The sequence below is a fragment of the Erythranthe guttata genome, chromosome 9 (genome assembly GCF_056151865.1).
Source record: "Erythranthe guttata isolate IM_541 chromosome 9, IM_541, whole genome shotgun sequence".
Classification (NCBI taxonomy): domain Eukaryota; kingdom Viridiplantae; phylum Streptophyta; class Magnoliopsida; order Lamiales; family Phrymaceae; genus Erythranthe; species Erythranthe guttata.
The window spans coordinates 9,507,505-9,534,824 of NC_142541.1; the positions used below are offsets into that span (position 1 = coordinate 9,507,505).

At 40.8% G+C, this 27,320-nt stretch overlaps 1 protein-coding gene across 1 annotated transcript; it reads left to right on the forward strand.

The window, feature by feature from the left end:
• The first annotated feature begins 19,455 nt into the window (after positions 1–19,455).
• Positions 19,456–23,041, forward strand: ENO1 (enolase 1). Its single transcript, XM_012987053.2, has 7 exons — positions 19,456–20,181; positions 20,716–21,023; positions 21,621–21,775; positions 21,951–22,268; positions 22,359–22,505; positions 22,603–22,653; positions 22,784–23,041. The coding sequence occupies exons 1-7, from the start codon at positions 19,751–19,753 to the stop codon at positions 22,847–22,849; spliced, it is 1,476 nt and encodes a 491-aa protein (XP_012842507.2). The 5' UTR covers positions 19,456–19,750; the 3' UTR covers positions 22,850–23,041.
• Positions 23,042–27,320: the final 4,279 nt, after the last annotated feature.

A 27,320-nucleotide genomic window follows, 5' to 3' on the forward strand; every position in this document is an offset into this window, starting at 1 on the left:
ACTGACAATTGCCCAACGATGAGCGTAGGACAAACACGAGCCCAAATAAAAGGAAACACGAGTAACGATAACGCATAAAAAGAAAAAAGAGCATACATAAAAGAAAGGGAATACTTGGATAAACAAAATAGTTCAAAAATACATCCAAAAATAGTTCAATACAAGGGAAGGGAAAACAACAGCGAGAATTTAAGTTCAGGATGATGAGGAGCGATGGACGACCGCCCTAACAGGGGACGGAGTAGTTAGAGGAACAGAAGAGGCAGGAACATGATTGGCTTCAGAGATAGGCGGCAGAGCAGGCACCAGGCGAGGACCGGCAGTTGCCGAGGACTCCGCGCCAGCTGGGCCGGCGACTAGGGGCGCCGGAAGCTGGGGGGCAGAGGTCGAGCCGATCGAGGAGATCAGGTCATCCGCAATAGATTGCCACCAGGCGTAGTCAATCGGCTCGCGAGGATCACCTTTCCACAAGGGGAGCGTCCTGCTAATCTTGCCGAGAACAACCGTGGGCTCATAGCGAACGGACGCTTGCTGCTCGGCCGCCACAGCTTCACATGCGGCGATGGTCTGCTTCACATAATACATACCAATGGGACAGGCGTCCTTCAAGAAAAGCTTGGTGTGCGGATACCTCTGGAATAGCTTGACCCGATATCGATCAAGAACCGCCAAACCTTCTGCGGTCGCCAAAAGCTCCCCCAGGGACTTTTCTCGTTCAGCGGCGCGGCAGCGTGAGAGCTCCCCCTGGAAGTCGCGCTCCCTAGTCTCCAACTGCCGAACAGCCAAATCCCTCTCCTCATGCGCCCGAGCAACCTGTCCCTCCAAGGCGCTTTTCATCTCACACAGCTTCGATTGAACATCCTGAAGCTTCTCATCGGCAAGCTCGCACTGCCTGGACAATGAGCCATTCTCAGCCATCAAGGCATATATCCGCGAGGACGCCCGCTCGAGAGCGGTGCGGGCATTGGCAGGTTGCGAGGACAGCTCACGCAACGCCTGGTCGTGAACTAAGGGGTCATCCTCACCAAAGCCCGAAGCAACGATAGAGCTCGCCTAAAGAAAAACAAAAAAAGGGGCTTGTAAGGCTGTAGACAAAACACAAATGACAAAGAGGGAGATGAACACATACCTGAGCCAGGCAGAGAGCTAGCTTCGCGCGGCGAGACGAGTGAGGCAGGTCGTTCAGATAGGATGAATCCCCGGCGGCCTGAACCTTGGATAGCTGGCGGATGGCAAAGTCCACAGAGCCTTCGGAATCATCAGCAGAGAAGAGGCAAGGCAGACCAATGCGAGCCCTCTTGGGGGGCGGGGAGGAGTCACTCGCCATGGGCCATTTGGAGGTGGCCCCCGCCGATTCCCCTTGGGCCTCCTCGAGCCCCAGGTCGCCACCTAGGGAGGCTGCTGGGTCGCGCACCTCGGCTTCACTGTCCAGAAGATCGATCACAACATCTAGGGCGGCCAACTGCAAGCTGGACGAGGGGAGCGCGGCGCGGGAAGGAGAGTTGGAACTGTGCGAGGGAAACTCGGTCCGGCGAGGCGAGGCCTCAGGAACAACGGAACCAGTCGCCTCTTGAGGAGGCCCAGGCGGACCTTCGGCGTCCTTCTTTTCGGCCTCCGCCATCTCCATCAACATGTCGAGCATCATCTCGGCTGGCACAATGAAAAACGTTTAGTAAAAAAGCAGCACTTTAGAAGAATAAAAGATAAAAGACGGGGGGGGGGGGGGGGGGGGGGGGATGAGCTTGTATATACCCCAAGGCCGGCGGTCAAAAGATGGCATACGCCAGAGGCCGGCGCGAGAAAAGAGGGGGGTAGTGCTGACGATTTTTTCGACATTCCAAGCACGAGGACGAACGCGAGCGAGCAGACGAGCAGTCTCCTCGTCGAAATTGACGTCCAAGACAGCACGCTTGGGGGACTTGGCAGGGGGAGAAGGGTCGAAGGGCCATGGAGACGGCAGGCGGGCAAAAAAGAACCGCCGCTGCCACGAGTCAATCTTTGTAACCAGGCCGGCGAAAAGACGGCCGACACGGGTGGAAAGATGGAAGTAACCCGAGGCGACCGGTTATGAGTTAACAAAGAAAAGAACAACTCAGGGCGCGGGTCAATGCCGGTACCGACACAAACAATATAGAAGCAAGACATAAACTTTATGGCGTTAGGATGAAAAAGGTGAAGGGGAACCCTATAAATACGGCTGACATTGACGAAGAAAGGATGTAATGGGAAGGATAAGCCAGCTTTGAACTGGTCGAGGTGCCAAGTGAGGTACACCGGAGGAGGGTCAGAAGAAATCTGGCCCCGAGAGGGCACAAGAAGGTGAAAGGAGGGATCCAATCCCTGGGTGACATAAAGGGCCTCAAGGTCGAATTTATCGACCAAAGAGTGAGTGGGTTTCTCTGCCATCTTCTTCTTCCCCGCTTTAGAGGAAGAAGGAGCCACGGCCTTGCGTGGGGCCGGTCGCCGGCGACCCATCCGAGGGATCGGGACAGGGGCGGCAGAACCCGTTCTCTCCGAAGATGAGGAGGAGGTATTTTGGGAAGTCATGGCCGGTGAAGGAGGAAGAAAAGGCAAGCACAAAAAAAAAAAAAAAAAAAGAAGGAAAGAAAGCGAAGGAGAGAAGGGAGATAAAAGAATACCTGGTAGAGTCGCACGTTAAACGGAGGAAAGGTGTAAGGAAGAAAACAAAGGAGGTTGTGCAGGAATGAGGAATAGGTGGGGAAGGATATTATTCAAAAGTAAACTACTGTGCAAGTCGAAGGGACGCCGGTAATAAGGGCGCACGGAAAACGAAGAGCCCCGCGTGGGCGGCGGAAGCCTAGGGGTATGTGCAAAAAACACAGAAGACCAAACGGCCGACTTAAATGACGCGATTGATTGAACGTCGGCCGGGTCAGAGGAACGAGAACCGAGCAAACTCCGGGTCCCAAAATTCGGGTATGGAACCCGGGGTGGGGGACTAGTTGATCCGGACCGGAATTACTCGATAAAGCCCAGAACAAAAGACCGCTAAAGGTAGATGGACCCAACTTGCACAGCCCACCAGAGGACCAGGCCCATAGATACAAGTGGCCTGGAAGGCTTGTCTGGCCCACCCACGTAAAGGATGACGGATGAATGGCCCGACCCCCCGAGGGGGCCTTACAGGTCGGAGAGATGTCATAAATGCTGGGCGACGCATTTAATGTTCTAACAACAACACTTAATGTCGGAATGACCACGTGCGGCCGAATGGCTGGTATCCAAACGTCCTAATCAGACCTACAGGAGAAGTCATCATGACCCCGGCCGTCCGGACGGCCAAGACAGGAGGACGGCCGCCGTTGGCAGTCATTGCTGAATTCCCGGGCCATCGAGCAATGGGCCGAGGGGCATATATAAAAGGAGGGTACGCCCACCCCAGGGAGATATGCTATGTTTTCCCTTCTTCTTTACATATACATACATAATCCTCATGAAAAACAGTGATTAAACCGTTACTGACTTGATCGTCGGAGTGCTAACTCCGGCATCAGTCCGGCCTTTTCTTTTACAGGTAACGGGAAAGGCGGGAATATCTAGCCTAACTGTTTTCCATCGGATCAAATAATTATATTGATTATGTATAAAAAAAATAATTACTTTGACATTTTAATATTAATCTTATACAAAACAATAATTAATTTTCGGATTGCAATTTTCAAATTTGAATTCCATTATTTTCGTTATAAATTCTCATTCAATTTAACGATATTTTTGATATGGAATTTGATTTATTCCCTATTTAAGATGATTGTATTTAATTGATATAGTTACTTTATGGAAAAATCTAATCAATTATAAACATGTCATCATTTTGCTTTAATTATTGCCACATCAATTGCACATGGGCACCTCTTAAACTAACACCATTTCTTTTTCACTTCAACTTTCAAGTTTAATACCATATTTTATAGAAGTATTTAATATGTTTTATTAGTTTAATACCACACATAGTTTTTTTATTAGCAAAATACTAAAATATTCATAATCAAACAAAATACAAGTTATACAAAAAAATATTTTTTGGGGTTTTTGTGCATAAGTCCCTGACTATTTTTATTATTCTAGGTTCAGATGCTATTTATCTTTCGCCGATAAGTTCATCCCTTTAATATGTTTTATAAATAAGGGGAAAATTAATGTATATGACAAAATTACCCTTAACCCTTTACACCCAATTCTTAACTGTAACCCCAATTTAATCAATTTTTCATTTTTTTTATAGCTTTATTTTTCTCTGAAAGGTTAACAGTAATATAGTTAATAATATTGTCTACCACAGTAATATTATTGTTTAAACGGTGAGCAAAAAGATGTTAAAGGAAAAAACAAATTCAAAAAAAAATTCGAAAAAGTCAACGCCGGGGACCAGCGGAAAAAATCAGGAAGAGAAAAAAAAAAGTCAACAGCGGCGACAGGCGAAATTGTACTCAAATTTGTATTTTGGGTCAAAAATGCATATTTTTTGAAATTTGGGGTCAAATTCAGGTTAAATTAAATTAAATGATGAAATTGGAGCATATTAAAATCTGAGTGGCTATTTTAGTCTTTACAAACCTCTGGACAATGTGTGAATTTTTTTGTGAAAGAGTTTTTTGTCTGAACACTTTTATGAATAAGTATCCATTAATGGGTTTATTTGTAAAATGCCCATATTTTTTTTCCTCATATTTTTTTTTTTGAAGGAACAAGAAACTTTTATTGAAGTAGTAGTTGCAAATTAGGAGGATGTCACAGACCCTCCGGGAAAATTACATTTTTCGTCCTCATATTTTACCCACTTTTTCAAAACTGTCCCTAAACATTTTGGAGTTACAGTGCTAGTCCTTAATCATGCCATTTTTTAACAGAATTGGTCCGCCGCTAATTTTTACAGTTAAGTTGGATGGAAAATGGCATGTGCCTCTCACATGCCTTCAATTTACAACACTACATGAAAATGGACTTTCAACAAAACGCATTGCATCTTGTTAAAACATATTTTTTATAATTTTTATTTTTAATTAAAATTTAATATAAAATCAAAATCACGTAATTCCAAAAAAATCAACTCGTTTCGGAAATATTGTTTAAAAAATCCAAATATAGTTTAAAATTTTAAAATATTGTTCCGAAATCGGTATTTTTGGAATTCAATTAAAATATATCGTTTCAAACCAAAATAAAAAACCCGATACGAATTGGGGAATTAGAAATCTTCATTCCTATTTTCACCTCTAGTCAATTCCAAAAATCCCAATTGTGAGACAATATGTCGAGTTTTAAATCATTCAATATGGGTGAAAATTGGAAAGGAGTTTTCTTATGCCGCCTAGTTTGATCGAATTTGTATTTGATTTTAAAATAATATTTTCATTCAATTTCCAAAAATTCCGATTTTAAAACACAATATTATTTTTTTTAGACAATATTATGATTTTTTAAACAATATTTCTGAATTTATTTTGAAAAAAAAAATCGAGTTTTAGATTATTAAATAAGGATGAAAATTGGAACGGAGTTTTCTTACTCCGCCTATTACGATCAGATTTTTATTTTATTTAAAACAATAATTTTCATTTGGATTCAAGAATTCCCGGTTTTAAAACATTATATTATTATTTTAGACAATACTTGTAAAAATATTTTGAAACAATTTATCGAGTTTTACATTATTAAACTAGGGTGAAGATTGAAATGGAGGTTTCTTAAGTATCTCACCTATTCGGATCGAATTTTTATTTTATTTTGAAACAATGTTTTCATTTGAATTCCGAAAATCTTGATTTTGAAAGCAATATTTCATTTTCTTTAAAACAATGTTTAATTTGTTTAAAGAATATTTTCAAAATATTTTAATACAATATATATAGATTTTGTTTTTTTGGATTTATATAATTTCGAATTTCAATCAAGTTTTAATTATGAAAAATCTGTTTTAACAAGACACAATGCCTTTTGTTAAAAGTCCATTTTCATGTAGTGTTGTAAATTGAAGACATGTGAGAGGCACATGCCATTTTCCATCCAACTTAACTGCAAAAATTAACGGCAGACCAATTCTGTTAAAAAATGACATGATTAAGGACTACTATTATAACTCTAAAATGTTTAGGGACAGTTTTGAAAAAGTGGGTAAAGTATGGGGACGAAAAATGTAATTTTCCCCAGACCCTCCATAGTATCTTGACAAGGAAGATGAGAAACAACATGAGCTAATATATTGCCCGATCCCTTAACATAATTAAAAGAAATAAAATGAAAATATCTTGACAAGAGAAGACATTCTTCCACAATTGCACCAAACGATGACGATTCATGTTCTCCCTTTCTGAGCGCCTCGATTACGTGAAGACAATCCCCTTCAATGCTTCACCCTCAAACGGGCGTGGAGTACCTTGAACTTTGGTCAGTTTCCAACCCATACAATTGCCATTCACATCCCGTGCTACAGTTGCTATCGAGAAAAATCGTTGCCCAGGAGATAGAGCCACATCAAAATTAATCTTTACGAACCCATTTGCCGGCGGTATCCATTCACTTGGGTGAAACGTCTGTAGATATCTGTGTACTCGGCCGTATTTGTGCGCTTTTGAACACATCTATGAAATCTTTAGACCATCTCACCAACTAGCTTGGGTGCATCCGTGCATGGCTTCCACACCTTTGATGCCCTTATTCCTACGATCCCATGCTTTCCATGCAACCACAACCGCCAATAGGAAAAGATCCCTGTGCAGCGTTGTAGCACCCCCTTCTTATAGGGCGATAAATCGAACCCGGTTTATCGGATTTACTAAAGCGGAAGCAAAAGATCCTTTTGTCATATAATAATATGAACTTTGAGAATTTTAAAACTTTTTCTTTTAATAGATTTACGAGTCCATTTTTAAAAAGTGAAGGAATGATCAGTAATAATTATTCTTTTTCCGAAGTTTTCTTTCATAAAAATCGGAAATTCTATTTTCGTCAAGCAGTGATTTTCGAGTGCTACACTTTGTCAAGAAAGTCGTTTTTCTATTTAAAAGAGGTTCTAATGAAAATCAGAGTTTTGGAAAAATATTTGGTGAAATAATGGGATTAGTCAAGAATAATAATTAGTAGAATAAACGGACCAATTATATTAAAGTTTCAAAATGAGGCACGTACCGAATAAGAGTTCATTTCCTTAGAAGAACGAAAATTAGGAAATTATCTTTAGTTTACATCACCAAAATAACACTAGCATAATTTATAGACCCCTCGTACGATTGTCAAAAACTTTGGGCAAGACTTCGATCCACTACTCGGTCCCTTTCGGTGAGGGATTACTACTACTACTTGCAATTAAGAAGTATCTATATGAGCTATTACAAGTCTATAAATAAGTGAGGGATAGAGTAAATGAGAGTTAGAGGTATTTTGTGCATATTTAACAATGTAAGAATTAAACAAATTTCCAAAATCGACTCTCATTCATATGCCAAGTTAGTACATAAGTACAACTTGCTCTTTAGTAACCACAGATTCATTGGTGGAAGGAATCTAATTGCAAATTGCGACCCTTTAGATGACACAATAGAAGGAAGTGAGGGAACCTACTTTGAGTTTTTTAGGATGACGAAGCCAAGATAAAACTTTGTTTCATTTGAGAGTTTTGAAAATGACATAGAAATCATTAAAAATTGCCTCATCTGGGATATTTTCAGTTCCAAAAAGCTCATTGGTTTTGACCGGGAAAAAAATCAAAGATTTTATTCCTATCAAACACTTTTCCAAAATTGCAAGAGTTTTCTCTGAAAAAAGTGGACTGAATGTTGCAGTAAAATTCCCTTATGACAATAGGATCAAAGGGGGTTGTGGAACACATAAGGCCAAAAATACCCTACGTTTGAGGAAGGAAGTGATGTTAAAACGATCAAAATCATCTAACAGGATTTTTTATTTTTCTCAAAGTAGTTTCGATTGGTAAAAATATTGCTCCTCAAGAAATCAGCCTCAAAATAATAGGTAGACTTGAAAGGGTTTCTTACCTCAAAAGGGGCAGAGAGATCTTTGCAATCAGGATCTTCCTCCTCCCCAACTTCTTCTTCTTCTAGGTCTTCTTCACATTCAGCTTCTGGATTGAATGCTGGATCAGGTGATGGAACATGCATGCTACATTTTTTGTTTGAAATTTATTATTTTCAGTTTCTTGATTTCACTTTGATTTTTTTTTTTTTTTTTTTTTTTTGCAATTGCACTTATTATTTCTGTAATTAATGATTATAATTATATCATACATGATTATGGTCCGGTAATTGCACTTTGAAAGTTTAATCTTACAATCTTTGTTTGAATTTTCATATGATATTTGCTATTTTCAAGTACCATTTTTGTTTGGCTAATTCTCGTGTTATTCACATATGATGCTTTTTATTTGCAGTTTTGCATTTTGCAAGTCGTGTATAGACTTGCATAAATTTTTGTTGTTTGATATTTGGAATAACATTCTTTAGATAATTCCTTCGTTCTGAATTATTTTTTATTTTATTTTTTGCTGTTCAAACAACCAAGCCAAAAAAAAAAAAAATAGAATTCGCTAAATGGTTGTTCAACATCATCCAAAAGGAATAAAACAAAATCAACTCCGATTGCAGTCGAGACTCAAGAACCACTAACCGTTACACAAAGAAACACCACTTCACATTATCGTTTGAACCTTGTTTTGTTCTCCATGTATTGCAGTTTGCAGTTTCAGTCTACATTTGTTGATAAAATGTGATGATGCTAGAAATAGATCACCTTAAGTAGTTGAGATAGAGAGAGCTGGGAGAGCAAATTGGATCACTGCTCACGTGCTAGATGACCCTGAGATACCTGCGAACAGAGAACACGTGAACGAGGCCGGGGGTTGATCCGACGGAAACCCCTCCGACGCTCAAGTCAGACGTGCGGATTGTAGAAAATAGTTGAGATAATATGAATTGTCGTATTGTTTTTATAAGAGGGCGTATCTTAAGGAATGAGTTTCAAACTTTATTTATACCTTAGTTGAGACTGTCGGGCCCAAACCTAACTTGAAGGTGATTGGGCCTCGGTGGTTGTGGTATTCCATATTCTGCTCGTGGCCCATTAGATAAAGAAATTGTAGGCCCATTGGGTTGGCCCAATTAGGCATATCAAAATGATTTGATGTTTTACATTCACCTTGCAAATTTCAAGTTCAAATTGCAAATGAAAATGTTTGTTTTGCTATTGCATTCTACTATATTGTATTTTCTCAAACTAATGCAAATAACAAATTTATGTTTGTTGTTTTAATGTCTGCATTATTTGGGGTGGGGTTGCTGTAGGTTGTAATACCTACACGCAAGTGCACGTATCGTACAAGTAATATAGTGGACAATTAAGTCCGGATATCGAACCCACAGGGAATATTTAATTACTTAATCCTAGACGCTAAATTCTAGCAATTATTATCAAGCTCATCCTACACAGTCGACTTTAGAGAGAATTAACTAAATTAAACTAAATTAAAAGACAAGCAAAAACAAGAAAGCAATGTAAAACGAAGATTTAATCAAGGTAAGCAAGCCTAGGATTTTATTCTTCCCCATATGTGATTATTACTCCCCCAATTCCTTCAATTATGCAAGTAATTAACCCGGATTATTAACCTGAGATGCTAAATTAATTATAACCTGCTTCCGTGTGTATTACGATTCTAATACCCTAGATTCAATTACTGTGTTCCTACGCAATTAATTCTAGAACATAGCATTAAACACAAATCTCAATAATGGCTACCTAAGAGATTAACTATATTCCAATGTTAATACCACAGAGGCTCTTCTACCACAGTTCTAATTATTAACCCGATCTTCCGATTCATGCGATTAACAATAACATAAAAGCGCATAAAGTGGTCAGTTTCATGAACTTAATAAAACAAGTAGAGGAAATAATCCGGAATTAAAACTTGCATAAAATCATAGAAAAGGGTTCATAAATCCCACATAGGGTTCCAAATAAAATCCTAGAAATAAGAAAATTAGCTACTCATGATTAAAGTAAAAACGCAAATAAAATAAATCATAAACGATAAATCGTTGCTTGGAGTCTTCGAATTCTTCGTCTTCGTTATTGCTTTGTTGCTCTTGAAATTGCGTAAAAGATTGATCCCCAATTGTGTGTTTGGCTTGGTCTTATATAGGGTGGAAAATTTGGAGAAGAAGGTAGTTTCCTTGTGCAATTAGGATTCCTTTACTGCGCATTTTTGTCATCTCGGACGGTCGTCCCAAATTTTGTACTAAAACTCGGACGGCCGTCCCAAAACCAGAGGCTGCTTCTGCTTCTCAGACGGCCATCTCAGTTTTAAGTGTAAATCTGGGACGACCGTCCCTGGCTAATTTCTTCAGATTTTTGATTTATTCACTTTTGGCCCATATTTTCTCCAAAATTACAGTTTTGACCCCATACTTTTCCAATTCTTCAATTTGTACCTTAAATACAATAAATCAACCTTTTAAGCACCAATTATCGTTAAAACACACCAAAAGCTCAAATAAAAAGGTATGATAAAGTGTAAAAATATACACTTAACAGTTGCTATTACTACAATAATATAACAATAACATACAATCAACAAAGAAAAAATAAAAAATAAAATCCCAAAAATACGAAAGAAAAGAATAAACGTAAATAAATTTGTATAAAATGAACACTGAGAGAAAGAAAGAGAGGAAGATAGACATTCGTGTGGGATTTGAAAGAGGGAGAGGGAGGAGAGAGAGATGTGAGAGAGAGGGGAAATAAAAAGGAGATGAGAGAGAAAGAGGGATGAGAAGGAGAGAGGAAATGTAAGATAGAAGAGAGTGATATATGGGATTTATTCCCTTATTTTACATAAATAATTATTGCCATAAAAATATTAACTAAGGGTATTTATGTCTTTATACTAATGATTTAAATTAATTTAAATTAATTTTATTGGTCAAATGACATACTATTGTATATTTGTATTCATCTAATACAATGGACTTCCACATATATAAGTTCCAAATAAGGAGTGTCTAGGCAATTTCACTTTTTTTTTAATGAAATTAATTATTTAGGTAGGTGAGAGAAAAAATCTCACATATCACTTCATCTTTCTTCCAGAGAGAGAGAGAGAGAGCGCGCGCTTACGTGTGAAGAAAAAATCTCACATATCACTTCAACTTCTGAACCGTTCGAGAAGTAAGTAGAAATTGATCATGTTGAGGACCCAGTGGGGCCTCACGAGGAGGAGCGTTGGCTTCTGCTATGACGAACGAAATATTTTGGGGGTGATGTGAGCCCCCAGGGAATCGATAACCCTTGGCGAACGAAATATTTTGGGAGCAGATGTAAGCCCCCAGGGAGTCGATAACCCTTGGCGAACGAAATATTTTGGGGGCGATGTAAGCCCCTAGGGAGTCGATAACCCTTGGCGAGCGAAATATTTTGGGGGCAGATGTAAGTCCCCAGGGAGTCGATAACCCTTGGCGAGCGAGATATTTTGGGGGCAGAGGTAAGCCCCTAGGGAGTCGATAACCCTTGGTGAACGAAATATTTTGGGGGCATTATAAACCCCCAGATTTTATGTTGACTTGAGCTAATAATTATGTGTTGAAAGAGCGATAACACTGAGAGTAAAGAAAATAACTAGCTTTATTCATTGATTGAAAAGGTGAAGCTTCGAGCCTACTTGAGGCGAAAGTAAATAAATAAGTAGGGAGCGAATCGCTCGAAATAAATAAACTTGTACTAAGTAGATGATGTAAGTGTTTCGTTCAATTGATGTCGAGAGGTGAGGGGATGTATCATCCTTAAGGTATGATAGCCCCCTAGTTTAGGATGATGTGATCACGAACAATGTTATGGGCTCGATAGACTCCAAATGTCATTGACATCATTGGAAGTATAAGGAGATTATCAATGAGATGTTGACGATTGTCGTCGGCCATCTCGTCGCCGGGTGTTGAAGTAATCATCATCTATTTTCCTCTTGGGAGGAGGGAGGGCCGAAGCCTCTTCGATGCGCACGTGTTTCTCAGCGCGACTTAGTAACTCTTCCAGAGTGGTTGGAGGTCTTCCTGCAATAGATTCCTTGAATCTACCTTCCTTCAAGTTTTGTTGAATGATTCCAGCGAGCATGCTTCCTCCCACGTTAGGAACTTTGTGAGATGCCTCTACAAATCGTTGAATGTAGTTGCGGAGGGTCTCGCCCTCTCTCTGGGTGATAGTGAAGAGGTACGCGGGAGTCTTTGCGTACTCTTTGTTGATAGCGAAATGGTGGGTGAAGCGATCTGTTAGTTGGGGGAGAGCTTCAATCGACCCAGTGGGCAAGGAGTTGAACCAGCTCAACGCACGTTCGGAGAGCGTTGTGCGAAACATCTTGCACATTGCCGCATCAGTTGGGCCATATAGATCTGCCATGGCGTAGAACTTTTCAAGGTGCTCCTGTGGGTCACCAGTTCCATCGAACTGCGGTAGATTCGAGACCTTTACCCGTTGGGGTAGTATCTCATTGATTATTGCGACAGTGAAGGGATTGTGCTTTATTGGAGGTATTGTCCTTCCACCAATGGTATTACCTATGTGGGGAAGGTGATTTGAGCGAGATAGCTGACTGCTAATTTCAACCTCTCCACCATTGTGTGGAGGAGCTCGTTGGTGAGAGGTGTTGCCTCTTGAAGGTGAACGTGGGTCTCGTCGCTCAATTCGTGCATCTTGGCGATGAGTAGATTGTTGCATTCGGGACCGTGGGTCCGAAGTAGAGGAGGAGACACTTATTTGGTTCTGGACTGGCGGTGGTGCCATAGGTGGCTCCACATGTGGAGCAGGTGCTGGTATCGCGTTGGGAGCATTTGCTCCCATCGTGGCGATATATTGGGTCACGGCCTCTATGGCAGCGCGAGTTGAAGCTTCTGCTATCATGCGTTGAAGCGCATCCTCGGTTATTTGAACCATTCGAGGAGCAGGGAGTGGTGGATCGGCGAGTGGTTGGTCCCGAGGGGGGATCACCTGAACCTCGCGAGACGGATCCATGGGATGTGGAGGAGGTGGTAAGCCAGAGCCTCCACGAGGTGGGAGGTCGTTAGCTGTGTCATTTTCTCTCCGAGCAGACGCCTCAGGAGGATCTTGTTGGCTACGTGATCTGGTTTGCATCGTTCCCACAGACGGCGCCAAAATGATGATGCTAAAATATTTAGATCATCTGGAGTAGTGTAGAAAACGAACTGGGAGAGCAAAGCAGATCAGTAGCTTGACAACTTGATGATCCTGATGTACCTGCGAAATGAACACACGTGAACTACGCCGGGGGTTGATCCGGCGGAAACCCCTCCGACGCTCAAGTCAGACGTGCTGATCATAGAAATAGTCCAGAGAATACGTATTGTAGTATTGCTCAGTTAATAGGACGTACCTTAATAAAATGAGTAAAACCTCTATTTATATGTCGTTTATTGGGTTGGGTTTGCTTTGTTGGGCCCAAGCCTTACTTGAAGGTGTTTTGGCCTCGGTGACATTGGTCTTCGATATTGGGCTCGTAGCCCAGTAGGTAAAGAAATTGTAGGCCCATTGGGTTGGCCCAATTAGGCATATCATTAAGCCCCCCACTCTCGAGTCGATGTGGGGGCCATGTTGTGATGGGTCTCAGATCGTGTCGAGAGTAAAATTTGTAGAAGTCGATCGTTGGCGTATGGCCTAATGGTATGCGAAAACGCGTTGGAGCGTGTGTCGGAGGGGTGTGAATGCGCGTTGGCGCATAGCGCGACAAAGTTGCCGCGATATAAGTTAATTGAGTCGTCGGTTTTGTCCCGCGACGATGTAGTAGCGAACTATCTCCTCGTGGGAGTTGTCTTGTCGCGGGGTAATAATGTTGATCGAGTTATCTCCTCGTGGGAGTTGTCTCGCGATAATGTAGTAGCACGGATCAATTAATCTCCTCGTGGGAGTTGTCTCTGGGGTAATAGAATTAATCGAGTTATCTCCTCGTGGGAGTTGTCTCGCGATAATGAAGTAGCACGGATCAATTAATCTCCTCGTGGGAGTTGTCTCTGGGGTAATAGAATTAATCGAGTTATCTCCTCGTGGGAGTTGTCTCGCGATAATGAAGTAGCACGGAGCTAGTATTCTCCTCGTGGGAGTTGTTTTTTATCGACATTGTCAATGTTTTGACGCGTTGCTTGTATGTGTTTACATATAGCCTTGTGCATGACGTACTTGAAGAGGGGATCAGGCTCTCAAGATTTTTATTTATTTATTATTTTTTTTTATGGGGATCGTGCCCCTTGTTAGACCTCGTGGGTCGTAAGTATGTTTGGACCGTGGCCACGTTTTAATGAAGGACCCATCGAAAACAAGTAGATAAATTTGAGTAATCAAGCTGGCCAGGCTATATAGATTCTCATAATATCTCTAAATGTTTCTAGGGTTGTAATCGTGCTAACTTGAGCTTGCGATTATATAGTGAATTTCGGGCGAGTTGTCTCCTCATGGGAGTTGTCTCGCGGTGAGTTGTAGGAGCATTGGATGATGCGCGATTTAGGAGCGTGCGGATTGAGGTTGCTCTGAGTGAGTTGTCTCCTCGTGGGGGTTGTCCCGCTGCGGGTTGGGCGAGCGAGTTGTCTCCTCGTGGGAGTTATCTCGCTGTAGGTTGTAGTACCGAGCGAGTTGGCTCCTCGTGGGAGTAATCTCGCTGCGGGTCATAGGATGGAGCGAGTGGTCTCCTCGTAGGAGTTATCTCGCTGTGGGTTCGTAGGGCCGAGCGAGTTGGCTCCTCGTGGGAGTTTCCTCGCTGCGGGTCGTAGGCTGGAGCGGATGGTCTCCTCGTAGGAGTTATCTCGCTGTGGGTTCGTAGGACCGAGCGAGTTGGCTCCTCGTGGGAGTTTCCTCGCTGCGGGTCGTAGGATGGAGCGAGTGGTATCCTCGTAGGAGTTATCTCGCTATGGGTTCGTGGACCTAAGGGAGTTGACTCCTCGTGGGAGTTGTCTCGCAACGGGTTATATGACTGAGCAAGTTATCCCCTCGTGGGAGTTGTTTTGCTGCCGGTTGTAGTACCGAGCGAGTGGACTCCTCGTGGGAGTTGTCTCGCTGTAGTTTTGAGATTAGAGGGGGTTAGCTCCTCGTGGGAGTTTCCTTGTAAGGGGTTGTAGGACCGAGCGAGTTGTCTCCTCGTGGGAGTTGTCTCGCTGCGGGTTGTATTATTGTGCGAGTTTGCTCCTCGTGGGAGTTGTCTCGCAAGTCCCCACTCTCGAGACGATGTGGGAGCCAAGTCGAAAGGGGTACCGGATCGTATTGAAAGTAGATCGTTGTTGTAGTCTTGCGTTAATCGTTGGCATGGCGTGGAGAAATAATTTTTTTTTTTTATTTTCCATTTGATAGCGAACGCAATTTGGTGGAGCGCGTTGAAGAGATCGCGCGATTAGGTGAAGCGGGGTGAAATCCGCGTGGAATTTGGTGCAAGGCGGTAGAATCTGCGCGCGATTTGATGGGGTGGGTGGTGCACGCGATTTGACGTATTTTGGAGAGCGCGCGCGCTGATTTGATGTGTCTAGGGTGGCGCGCGCGATTGGACTTCCTTGGGAACGTGCGCGCGGTTGGATGGGTGGGGGGGCGCGCATTGATGGTGGGTAGGTAGGTGGCAGCGGATGGGCTTACGTGGGCGCGTGCGCCGCACGCGCGGAGAAGAGAGGCGCGGGCGCGTGCACCCGCGGAGGGAGGAGGTGTGCAGTAATGTTGCACGCGTGAAACGCACGCGCGCGTGGCGCGTGAGAGACACGCGCAGTCTAGCAGCTTTTCTGACTTTTCCTTTTTTTTTTTTTTTTTTTTTTTTTTTTTTTTTTTTTCGGTGTTGCTGACGCGCGCGCGCGAGCGCGCGCGTGCACTGTACGCGCGCCTCCTTTGATCTTTTTTTTTTTTTTTTTTTTTAATGGAGCCGCGCGCGCGGCTGCATCTCCTCCCTTTTTTTCTTTTTTCTTTCTTCTTCTAATTCTTCATCTATTACTCTCTTTTTTCTTCTTCTTGTGCTTGTTTTTTTTCATCTTCTTTTTTCTTCTTCTTTCTCTTTTTTCATCTTCGTATTTTTTCTTCTTTCTTCTTCTCTTTGCTTCTTCTCTTTTTTCATCTTCTTTTTTCTTCTTTATTTGGTTGATATTCACCCTCTTGGGGATGTTTTATTTTTTGAGTAGGGAGATTATCCTCGTTCCTTGAGATGGGATGTGCGCCCCCTTGGGGATGTTCTATTTTTTGAGTAGGGAGATTATCCTCGTTCCTTGAGATGGGATGTGCACCCCCTTGGGGATGTTCTTTTTTTTGAGTAGGGAGATTATCCTCGTTCCTTGAGATGGGATGTGCACCCCCTTGGGGATGAAAGGTCAGTGGATGTACCACCCTTGAAATGAGATGCCCAACTTTAGGATGGGATAGCCCCCCATTTAGGATGAGGCGATCACGAACCACTGGGGTGAGATGCCCCACCTTGGCGATATATGGTGCCACTGATTCAGTGGCAGCGCGAGTTGAATCTTCCGTGATCATACGCTGAAGGTCTTCTTCGGTTATCTGAACCGTTCGAGAAGTAAGTAGAAATTGATCATGTTGAGGACCCAGTGGGGCCTCACGAGGAGGAGCGTTGGCTTCTGCTATGACGAACGAAATATTTTGGGGGTGATGTGAACCCCCAGGGAATCGATAACCCTTGGCGAACGAAATATTTTGGGAGCAGATGTAAGCCCCCAGGGAGTCGATAACCCTTGGCGAACGAAATATTTTGGGGGCGATGTAAGCCCCTAGGGAGTCGATAACCCTTGGCGAGCGAAATATTTTGGGGGCAGATGTAAGTCCCCAGGGAGTCGATAACCCTTGGCGAGCGAGATATTTTGGGGGCAGAGGTAAGCCCCTAGGGAGTCGATAACCCTTGGTGAACGAAATATTTTGGGGGCATTATAAACCCCCAGATTTTATGTTGACTTGAGCTAATAATTATGTGTTGAAAGAGCGATAACACTGAGAGTAAAGAAAATAACTAGCTTTATTCATTGATTGAAAAGGTGAAGCTTCGAGCCTACTTGAGGCGAAAGTAAATAAACAAGTAGGGAGCGAATCGCTCGAAATAAATAAACTTGTACTAAGTAGATGATGTAAGTGTTTCGTTCAATTGATGTCGAGAGGTGAGGGGATGTATCATCCTTAAGGTATGATAGCCCCCTAGTTTAGGATGATGTGATCACGAACAATGTTATGGGCTCGATAGACTCCAAATGTCATTGACATCATTGGAAGTATAAGGAGATTATCAATGAGATGTTGACGATTGTCGTCGGCCATCTCGTCGCCGGGTGTTGAAGTAATCATCATCTATTTTCCTCTTGGGAGGAGGGAGGGCCGAAGCCTCTTCGATGCGCACGTGTTTCTCAGCGCGACTTAGTAACTCTTCCAGAGTGGTTGGAGGTCTTCCTGCAATAGATTCCTTGAATCTACCTTCCTTCAAGTTTTGTTGAATGATTCCAGCGAGCATGCTTCCTCCCACGTTAGGAACTTTGTGAGATGCCTCTACAAATCGTTGAATGTAGTTGCGGAGGGTCTCGCCCTCTCTCTGGGTGATAGTGAAGAGGTACGCGGGAGTCTTTGCGTACTCTTTGTTGATAGCGAAATGGTGGGTGAAGCGATCTGTTAGTTGGGGGAGAGCTTCAATCGACCCAGTGGGCAAGGAGTTGAACCAGCTCAACGCACGTTCGGAGAGCGTTGTGCGAAACATCTTGCACATTGCCGCATCAGTTGGGCCATATAGATCTGCCATGGCGTAGAACTTTTCAAGGTGCTCCTGTGGGTCACCAGTTCCATCGAACTGCGGTAGATTCGAGACCTTTACCCGTTGGGGTAGTATCTCATTGATTATTGCGACAGTGAAGGGATTGTGCTTTATTGGAGGTATTGTCCTTCCACCAATGGTATTACCTATGTGGGGAAGGTGATTTGAGCGAGATAGCTGACTGCTAATTTCAACCTCTCCACCATTGTGTGGAGGAGCTCGTTGGTGAGAGGTGTTGCCTCTTGAAGGTGAACGTGGGTCTCGTCGCTCAATTCGTGCATCTTGGCGATGAGTAGATTGTTGCATTCGGGACCGTGGGTCCGAAGTAGAGGAGGAGACACTTATTTGGTTCTGGACTGGCGGTGGTGCCATAGGTGGCTCCACATGTGGAGCAGGTGCTGGTATCGCGTTGGGAGCATTTGCTCCCATCGTGGCGATATATTGGGTCACGGCCTCTATGGCAGCGCGAGTTGAAGCTTCTGCTATCATGCGTTGAAGCGCATCCTCGGTTATTTGAACCATTCGAGGAGCAGGGAGTGGTGGATCGGCGAGTGGTTGGTCCCGAGGGGGGATCACCTGAACCTCGCGAGACGGATCCATGGGATGTGGAGGAGGTGGTAAGCCAGAGCCTCCACGAGGTGGGAGGTCGTTAGCTGTGTCATTTTCTCTCCGAGCAGACGCCTCAGGAGGATCTTGTTGGCTACGTGATCTGGTTTGCATCGTTCCCACAGACGGCGCCAAAATGATGATGCTAAAATATTTAGATCATCTGGAGTAGTGTAGAAAACGAACTGGGAGAGCAAAGCAGATCAGTAGCTTGACAACTTGATGATCCTGAGGTACCTGCGAAATGAACACACGTGAACTACGCCGGGGGTTGATCCGGCGGAAACCCCTCCGACGCTCAAGTCAGACGTGCTGATCATAGAAATAGTCCAGAGAATACGTATTGTAGTATTGCTCAGTTAATAGGACGTACCTTAATAAAATGAGTAAAACCTCTATTTATATGTCGTTTATTGGGTTTGGTTTGCTTTGTTGGGCCCAAGCCTTACTTGAAGGTGTTTTGGCCTCGGTGACATTGGTCTTCGATATTGGGCTCGTAGCCCAGTAGGTAAAGAAATTGTAGGCCCATTGGGTTGGCCCAATTAGGCATATCAAATATATATAGCAAAATATCAATGTGAATTGAAACTTCAATTTTGTCGATTAAAATGAACTTTACTTTGTATTAATTTTACTTCAATCCCGTGCATCGCACGGGCCAAAAATTTAGTATTTACTTAAAATAGAGTTAAGTTTGATTTATACACAAAATATTTCTTTTATAGGAGGACCTATAGCAAATTGCTTCTAGCTACATTATATTCAGTTAGATGTAAGATGGTGTAGAATACGTCTCGAACGTAGTATGTTAATTATTTATTTTGGACAATTGCTAAGGTGAAAGTTGGCCTGATCTCAATTTTATTTTTCGTGTTCGAATATCTTAAATTATATTAGTTTTCTATTATCATTTTTTTGTTAAATCGTGTTTTGTTGAATAACATTTTAATATTGAAATTAAGGTCCATGCATCTGACGGGTGAGATACTAGTTTGTTTACATAAAAAGAAAATATATAAAAATAATAAAATATAAAAATGAATACATGCACCTACCTACCATTTTGTCTCTCCATTGCCCCCCTTATAGTTCTTAACGTCCACCCTCCTCCCTCTCATGGACTCCAACAACCACCAAAAGCCATATTTTGATAAAAAAACAATTAAAAACACTCTGCTCTCTTCGCCCCCATCCCATCGGCGGACTTTCCAATAAAACCCCCCAAACCCTCTTCTTCTTCTTCTTCTTCTTCTTTCAGTTGTTGTTATTTATTTGAATTGTTATTACACTCCTAATTAACCTACACAAACATTCGCTCCCCTTTTTTCACACACAAATACCGCAATGGCTTTGACTCCTCCGTCGCTATCGAAACCCATTTTCTCCACCAAACCCTCTTCTCAAACACCTCTTTTTTCACTGCCCGCGACGCAGAGGATCAAATCCCGGCCATTCACGATCCGGAACTCGGCGTCGGTTGCTGCGGCGGCTTCTTCTCCAATCGCGGCCTCAAAGGCGGCGTCGGCGAAGGTGAAGAACATAAAAGCTAGGCAGATCGTGGACAGCAGAGGAAATCCGACGGTTGAGGTTGATCTGATAACGGAGGATGACTCGCTTTACCGATCGGCCGTACCAAGTGGAGCCTCCACAGGGATCTATGAGGCTCTCGAACTCAGAGATGGCGACAAGTCTGTTTTTGGGGGTAAAGGTGTCCTTAATGCTGTTCATAATATCAATTCCCTCTTGGCTCCTAACCTCATTGGTATTGATATCAGGTACCCACAAAACTTCACTCCTTTTATCATCTATTTATATTCATAAATTTATTTCTTTTTATTCATGTTTTGATTTATTAGTCTGGATGCCTGTTTATTCTAGAATTTACTGATGATTTTTCTCTTTCTTTCTTGCTATTTCAGTGTGTTACTTGAATAATGAACCTTGTCTAAATCTTAATTACAATACTGGGTGCTTTATTATTAATTGGATTATGATTCGGTAGTGGTTTAATTCACTGGGTTAGTTCTTGATTCATGACAAATGATTTTCTTATGAACTTCTAAGGACATAGATTATACTTGCACCTCCGAACGGTTGTTTGTTTTAATTAAGTGGTGCCAAATGTGTATTTGTCAATTCCTAGTACTAGTACAGCATGATGATAGTAGAAGGCGCCGATCGATTTAGAATTGTTTTCGTATGGAATAAACAAAGATAATTCAATTAGCAACCATTATAATTTATAAAAGGTATTTGTTCCCTTGTTATAATATCATATATATTGGCGGCATTTCTTGTTGTGAGTGAAGGAATCAGAAGGATGTAGATGCGGTTATGATGGAGATTGACGGGACCCCAAATAAATCGAAACTCGGGGCAAATGCAATATTAGGAGTATCTCTAAGTGTGTGTAGAGCTGGTGCAGGAGCAAAGGGAGTGCCGCTATACAAACACATACAAGAAATATCAAACACAAAAGAGCTTGTTATGCCGGTGCCTGCATTCAATGTTATCAATGGTGGCAGTCACGCTGGTAATAACCTTGCCATGCAAGAGTTCATGATATTGCCTGTCGGAGCCAACTCTTTTTCCGAGGCTTTCAGAATGGGTAGTGAAGGTTACTCTCTATCCTCTTTTATTATCTTTTATTAATTTCTTTTTTCTTAATATTTAATATTTATATCTCTAACAATAATCATTAGTAAAAACTAACACAGTCAATATTAAGATATCTTTCTCCTCTTTTTGGCTGGGTACTACTGTATATGTAAATGGTTTGAATTAGTATTTTTGTATAGAGTTAATCCGAATATATAACCTGTCTCTCTCTGATTTAGAACAAATTATGCAATATTCTGTCCAGTCGGAATGTATAAGAAATATCTTAATGTATTATAATATTTAACTTGGTCGAGCACATCTTATGAAACAATGAACCACGCTAGAGAATAGAGATACTTTGTTTTATGGGAATAACTGCAACTCGTATAAAATCTCCCTGTTAACCCTTGATTCATTTTGGCTTAGGCTATTTGGTCTTTTAGATTTATTAAAATTACAAATCCTGAATAAGGAGAGTATTTTGAAATACGAGATTTATGTGATTTGCAACAAAATGTAGAAAAAAAATAGTTTCTAAAATCCGTCTCTCAGCATAATGTGCAATTCTCATATAACAACTAATTGTATTGGCTTTGGTTTGGTGCACGAACAGTTTATCATATATTGAAGGGAATAATAAAAGCTAAATACGGACAAGATGCATGCAATGTGGGCGATGAAGGTGGATTCGCTCCCAATGTGCAGGATAATAGGGAAGGTTTAGTACTTCTCATGGATGCTATTGAAAAGGCTGGCTACACCGGGAAGGTATTTTACCAATTTGTGATGTGATAAACGTCGTTTCAGTTTATATAGTACCGTCTCGACTTCAAACATGATTGCACTAATTTTTAAGACTGAATTCGGAAAAACTCAAAACACAGAATCTATAGTTCTTTGACTTCAACTAAAAAAGGGAATGAATTAAATAATTATTGGGCAGATCAAAATAGGGATGGATGTGGCGGCTTCAGAGTTCTTGACTAAAGAAGGAAATTACGATCTCAATTTCAAGAAACAACCGAATGATGGTTCTCATGTGCTGACACCTGGAAGCCTTGCTAATCTATACAGAGAGTTTGTGAGAGACTTTCCTATTGTATCGATCGAGGACCCATTTGACCAAGATGATTGGACTTCTTGGTCTTCACTTCAATCCTCTGTTGATATCCAGATTGTCGGTGACGATTTGTTAGTCACTAATCCCAAGAAAATTGCTGAAGCTATTCACAAGAAAGCCTGCAATGCTTTGCTGCTCAAGGTAATACAAAACAATTCTTCTCTAAGTATAAATATATATGTGCATGCGAATTGCAATAATGCGTTGACTATATGATATTATTGCATGCAGGTTAACCAGATTGGTACAGTGACAGAATCAATACAAGCAGCACTTGACTCAAAAGCTGCTGGTTGGGGAGTTATGGTTAGTCACCGCAGTGGTGAGACTGAAGACAACTTCATTGCAGATTTGTCTGTCGGCCTTGCTAGTGGACAGGTGTTTTTTTCAGTATTCCATCTTTTTTTTTAAATTCATTTTTCATTTTTTTGTCTGTATTCACCGCATTGATCTAACTTTATTATTCACTATGCAGATCAAGACAGGAGCTCCTTGCCGGAGCGAGCGTTTGGCCAAATATAATCAGGTCGAGTTTATTTTTTGAAAAAAGAAAAAGTTCCGTTCTTAGTTTTCAGCTTCTTCTTGGGGCAATTATGGCAGTATGCTTGATATTTTCCGTACTGATTCTATGTATGTATTCTTGGTTCTAATTACAGCTTCTGCGCATTGAAGAGGAACTTGGAAATGTTCGCTATGCTGGTGAAGCTTTCAGATCCCCTTAGGACTTGTTTCATTTTCAAAATGATGTGATGAATCATCAGTTTGTTTTTTTTTTTTGTATATCCGTGATGGTTAGAAATCTGTCGAGATAAAATTATTGAGCAAATTATTGCGGCAGTCCTATTGAAAAATTAAAATAATACAGCTGGTGCAAAGAACACTGATTTTCTGATTTTGCATCAAGATTGATTAAACTCTTTGTCTTGTGTCATTCTCAATTGAACGAAACTTTCTTTCTGTTGCCATTTATTGTAATGTATAAAAATCACAGTGCTTTGAAACCTGGATGGGGCCGGCCGGTTAAACCGCGAACCGTTGCCTTGCCCTGTCCAGTTTGACTGGCTGAACCGTAATATCCGAAGCTTAGTGAAAATCGGGTTCTTTTGCCCAATTGTGCGTTTGTTTTTAAATAAACAAACTAAATGGCTAAAACGATGTCTTTTTACTGTTTGTTTGAGAAAAAAAATCTAAATAAAAAACTTTGAAATTGGAAGACGTATTATTTTAGATTATAATTTCTATAATATTTGAAATGATTTGATGTTATATGTGTGTGTAAAATAAAAGTAGGTTTGGTTTACATTTCAATTGGAAATGTGTGTGAAAGAAAATATGCTTTATTTTTTACTATAAAAATAAATATACGTAATTATAAAATAAAATGAACAAAACCGGTTGAACCGCGTTTGAACCAAACCAATCCTGGCCCAGTAGCTTGTCTGGGTCAATGTCCGGTCCGAGTACCAGAATCAAGTTCCCCGATGCACGCACTTTTGCTAAGGTTGTGAGAAAATAAGGCTCAATTATCCACTATTTTTTTAAGGGTAAGAAGATATTATTAGGCCAATGATACTAACTTGGAGGAAGGGTGAACCGTTCGGTAGAAGAATTGTCATACGACTTTGCAATAGCATTAGCAAGCTATTCCCAGTATGCTTGATAAAACTAAATGAAATAGAATGAAATCAACGGGCAATTTCAAGACAGTCTTCAATGAGTGCGCCAAATGAAGCTAAGTTGGGTTCGCCATCTTTCAGCGCCTCAATTGACCCGCATACATTCACCTTCCACTACAATTGGGTACCAACCAACTTCCTTAGCTTTCCTTAGAGATTGTAACACATCTTTAGCTTCTCCATCTACTAGTTGTGGTCGACCTGCTGACTTCTCAATGCACAACCATTGAGAAGTCAGCAGGTCGACCACAACTAGTAGATGGAGAAGCTAAAGATGTGTTACAATCTCTAAGGAAAGTCGTTTTGTGTAGCACGAGAACTCCAAATAATGGAGGTTCTCCTGCTACACAACACGAGTAATTTAAAAAAAATAATAATAATTAAGTTCGTCCTCCGTAGGACTTGAACATAGATTTTCGTGCCCCAGAGGACGGGAAACAGAGGGGATTCGTCCTCTAGGGCACAAATAAGGGTGGAAATCGGATGGATCGGACCGGAAATAGAATCTTCGGAAAATTTTCGATTTTATTCGGAACTGAATCTCAATTCCGATTCCGATTCCGAAATATTCGGAATTTAAAAACGACTTCCGATTACGATATATTCGGAATTTTCGGAAATTCAGAATTTTCTGGAAAAGGAAGATAAAATGGAAAAAAAAATCAAAAAGTGCAAAGAACAATCAAAACCCAACAACAATCAAGAATTTCTGTTACTTTCATATTACCTGAACAAATAGACATGTTACACATAAATAATTCCTAAAATTACGAAATATCTACTGAAATTACAAAAAAAAAATAACAATAACAATAAGGTTCTTTGTAGATGGCGGAGATCAATCGATCGATTGACAAAGAAGTAAGTCGACGAGGAACAACTAACGATGGAGAAGAAGCCTAAGGAAATGGTCGGACTGAGAAGAATAAAGAAGTAAAAACTGGATTAGGCTTTTCCTTTTTCTTTTTCTTTTTCTCTCTTTCTGAAGGAAGAAGCAGAGAAGAGGTATTAGGTCTAATATGGGCAAGTTGTAGTTTGTTTCAAATTGGTTATATATTAATGTTTTTAAATAAAAATATTGCAGCCTAGTCCAAAATTGAAAACTCACAATTTCCTTAGTTAGTATAAAAATATTGAATATATATATAGAAAGGTATAATAATTTTTAAATATATAAAAAAATCGGAATTATTCGGAAATTTTCGAAACTATTCAGAATTATTTTTGGATTGTACTTCGGAAATTCCGAAAATTTAATATCAAATTCCGATTCCGATTCCAATCCGAATTTTTTTTCGGAAAATTCAGAATTCAGAATTTCGGAAATCGGATTACAAAAAATAGTTCCATAATCAAAAATATTCTGATCGGAATCGGCGGAAATCGAAAATTTCGTTCCGATTTCCACCCCTAGGCACGAGTAATTTAATTTTAATATTTATTATTTTTTTATTTTTTTATTCCATAGTATTATTAATATACAAGTTATTAATTTTTATACTTTGGTAGGCTAATGAAGGTGATTTTGACGATGGATTTGCTGATGAATATGAGAACGAGTATGAGAATCCCAACATGTGTTATGATGTTCCTCAAAACACACCAACAACTTCTGAGAATCACAGTGAAGATTTCAATGTGGATATTGAGTTAGAAACTAGCAAAGGATTAGTGGCATGGGCAAAAATACCGCTGCTACTCATGGTCATTAATTGATAGTAGCTTCAAGCGAGAAAAAAACGTGTATTTACTAATAACATGTCTGGGAAGGGACGTGAAAAACGAACCGATGGTGTGAGGGTACGAAATGTAGGTACAAAGAAATGTGAATGTTCGTTTCGTTTATACGGTAGCAGAAATCGATATGACTGGCGAATGAAGTTAAAAGATGACATCTACACTCGCACGACGTTACCGTATCCTACAAGACAAAGTTCGGAAAGTCGTTTGAAACTAGAAAAGTACGAGGAAGTGAAGTTACTGAAAAGGAGCCACGTGAAGCCGCCATTAATTATGGATTGATTGAGAAAGGATAATCCAAAGATATCGACGAGCATGAAACATGTCTACAACCAACTTGAGAAGATCAAAAAAGAGAATTTAGCGGGGAAGACTGTGATACAACACGTGATGTCGAGCCTTCAAGAAACTGGATATCAATATTGGTATCAAAGTAATGAAGCTGGTGATACACTTACTGATTTGATATTTGCCGTTCCTATTTCACTGAAACTTGTGTAGTTATTCCCTCACGTTATATTGATGGACTGCACTTACAAAACCAATAGTTATGTAGGTAAAAATATATTATATTAGTACCTTAGATATACTAACTGATACTACATTATTAATATAATATACTAAAGTATATTAAATTATATTTACTAAGTTATATATTAATTTAATATAATAAATTAAAAATATATTATATTAGTACTTAAGTTATACTAATTTATATTACATTATTAATATAATATATTAAAGTACATTAAATTAGATACTAAGTTATAATATATTAATTTAATATTATAAATTAAAAATATATTACATAAGTACCTAACTTATACTAACTAATGTACATTATTAATATACTATATTAAAGTATATTAAACTAGATACTAAGTTATACTAACTTATACAGTATTATTAATATAATAAATTAAAATATATTAAATTAGAATACCTAAAGCAGTAATATGCATTCTTGTCGCCCCTTCACGTGGGCTTTACTAGCCAAGCCCAACTATCGGCAAGAGTGAGCCAAAACCGCTGCACACCAAGCATACTCGCCGACCTGCTCAAGGTCGCAAGAGTATCTCATTCACGTTGGCTTCAACCTGTCTACACTCCGGTCGGGGAACAAATCCATCCCGAATAGAAACGTCAAAAATCCTATAACCTTCTGCCGACAAGACCGGGACCGATTGTACACACGATCAACGAAGTTCGACCATTTGATCCCACTATTGCAAAACATGGCATGCGAGTTGACTAGGTTCAAATCAAGAACCTCTGCAAGCAACAGCTCACACATAGGCCTTTCCTCCTCAAAATCAACGTGGTATGATTGACCAGCGACACGCAACCCCAAGATGAAGGCAACATCATGCAGGGTGATCGTCATCTCACCCCAAAGCATGTGGAAATTGTTCGTCTCCGGCTGCCACCTCTCTACAAATGCCTGCATGAGTCCCTTGTCCACATTATTAATGTAGAAGTTCTCCAGTGAGTCTAGGCTAGATGCCTACAACAGCTCTAACTCATCCTGCCCGTATGGAGCCATGTGCTCCTTCAGATCTTTCTTCTTAAACGCCTTTAGCGCGTGAATTCTAGAGTCACATCGTCCGACAGTGCGCTCCTATAGAATATATTAGTAAATAAAAAAAATAAACAAAAAAAATATATAAAAAGAAATATATATAAATATACATATCCTTCCAAATGTAGTGGACGATATGACTCTTGAAGCTAGGAATCCGCCTCCAGTCAGTCAGTCTTCCCGGAGCCAAACCATGTA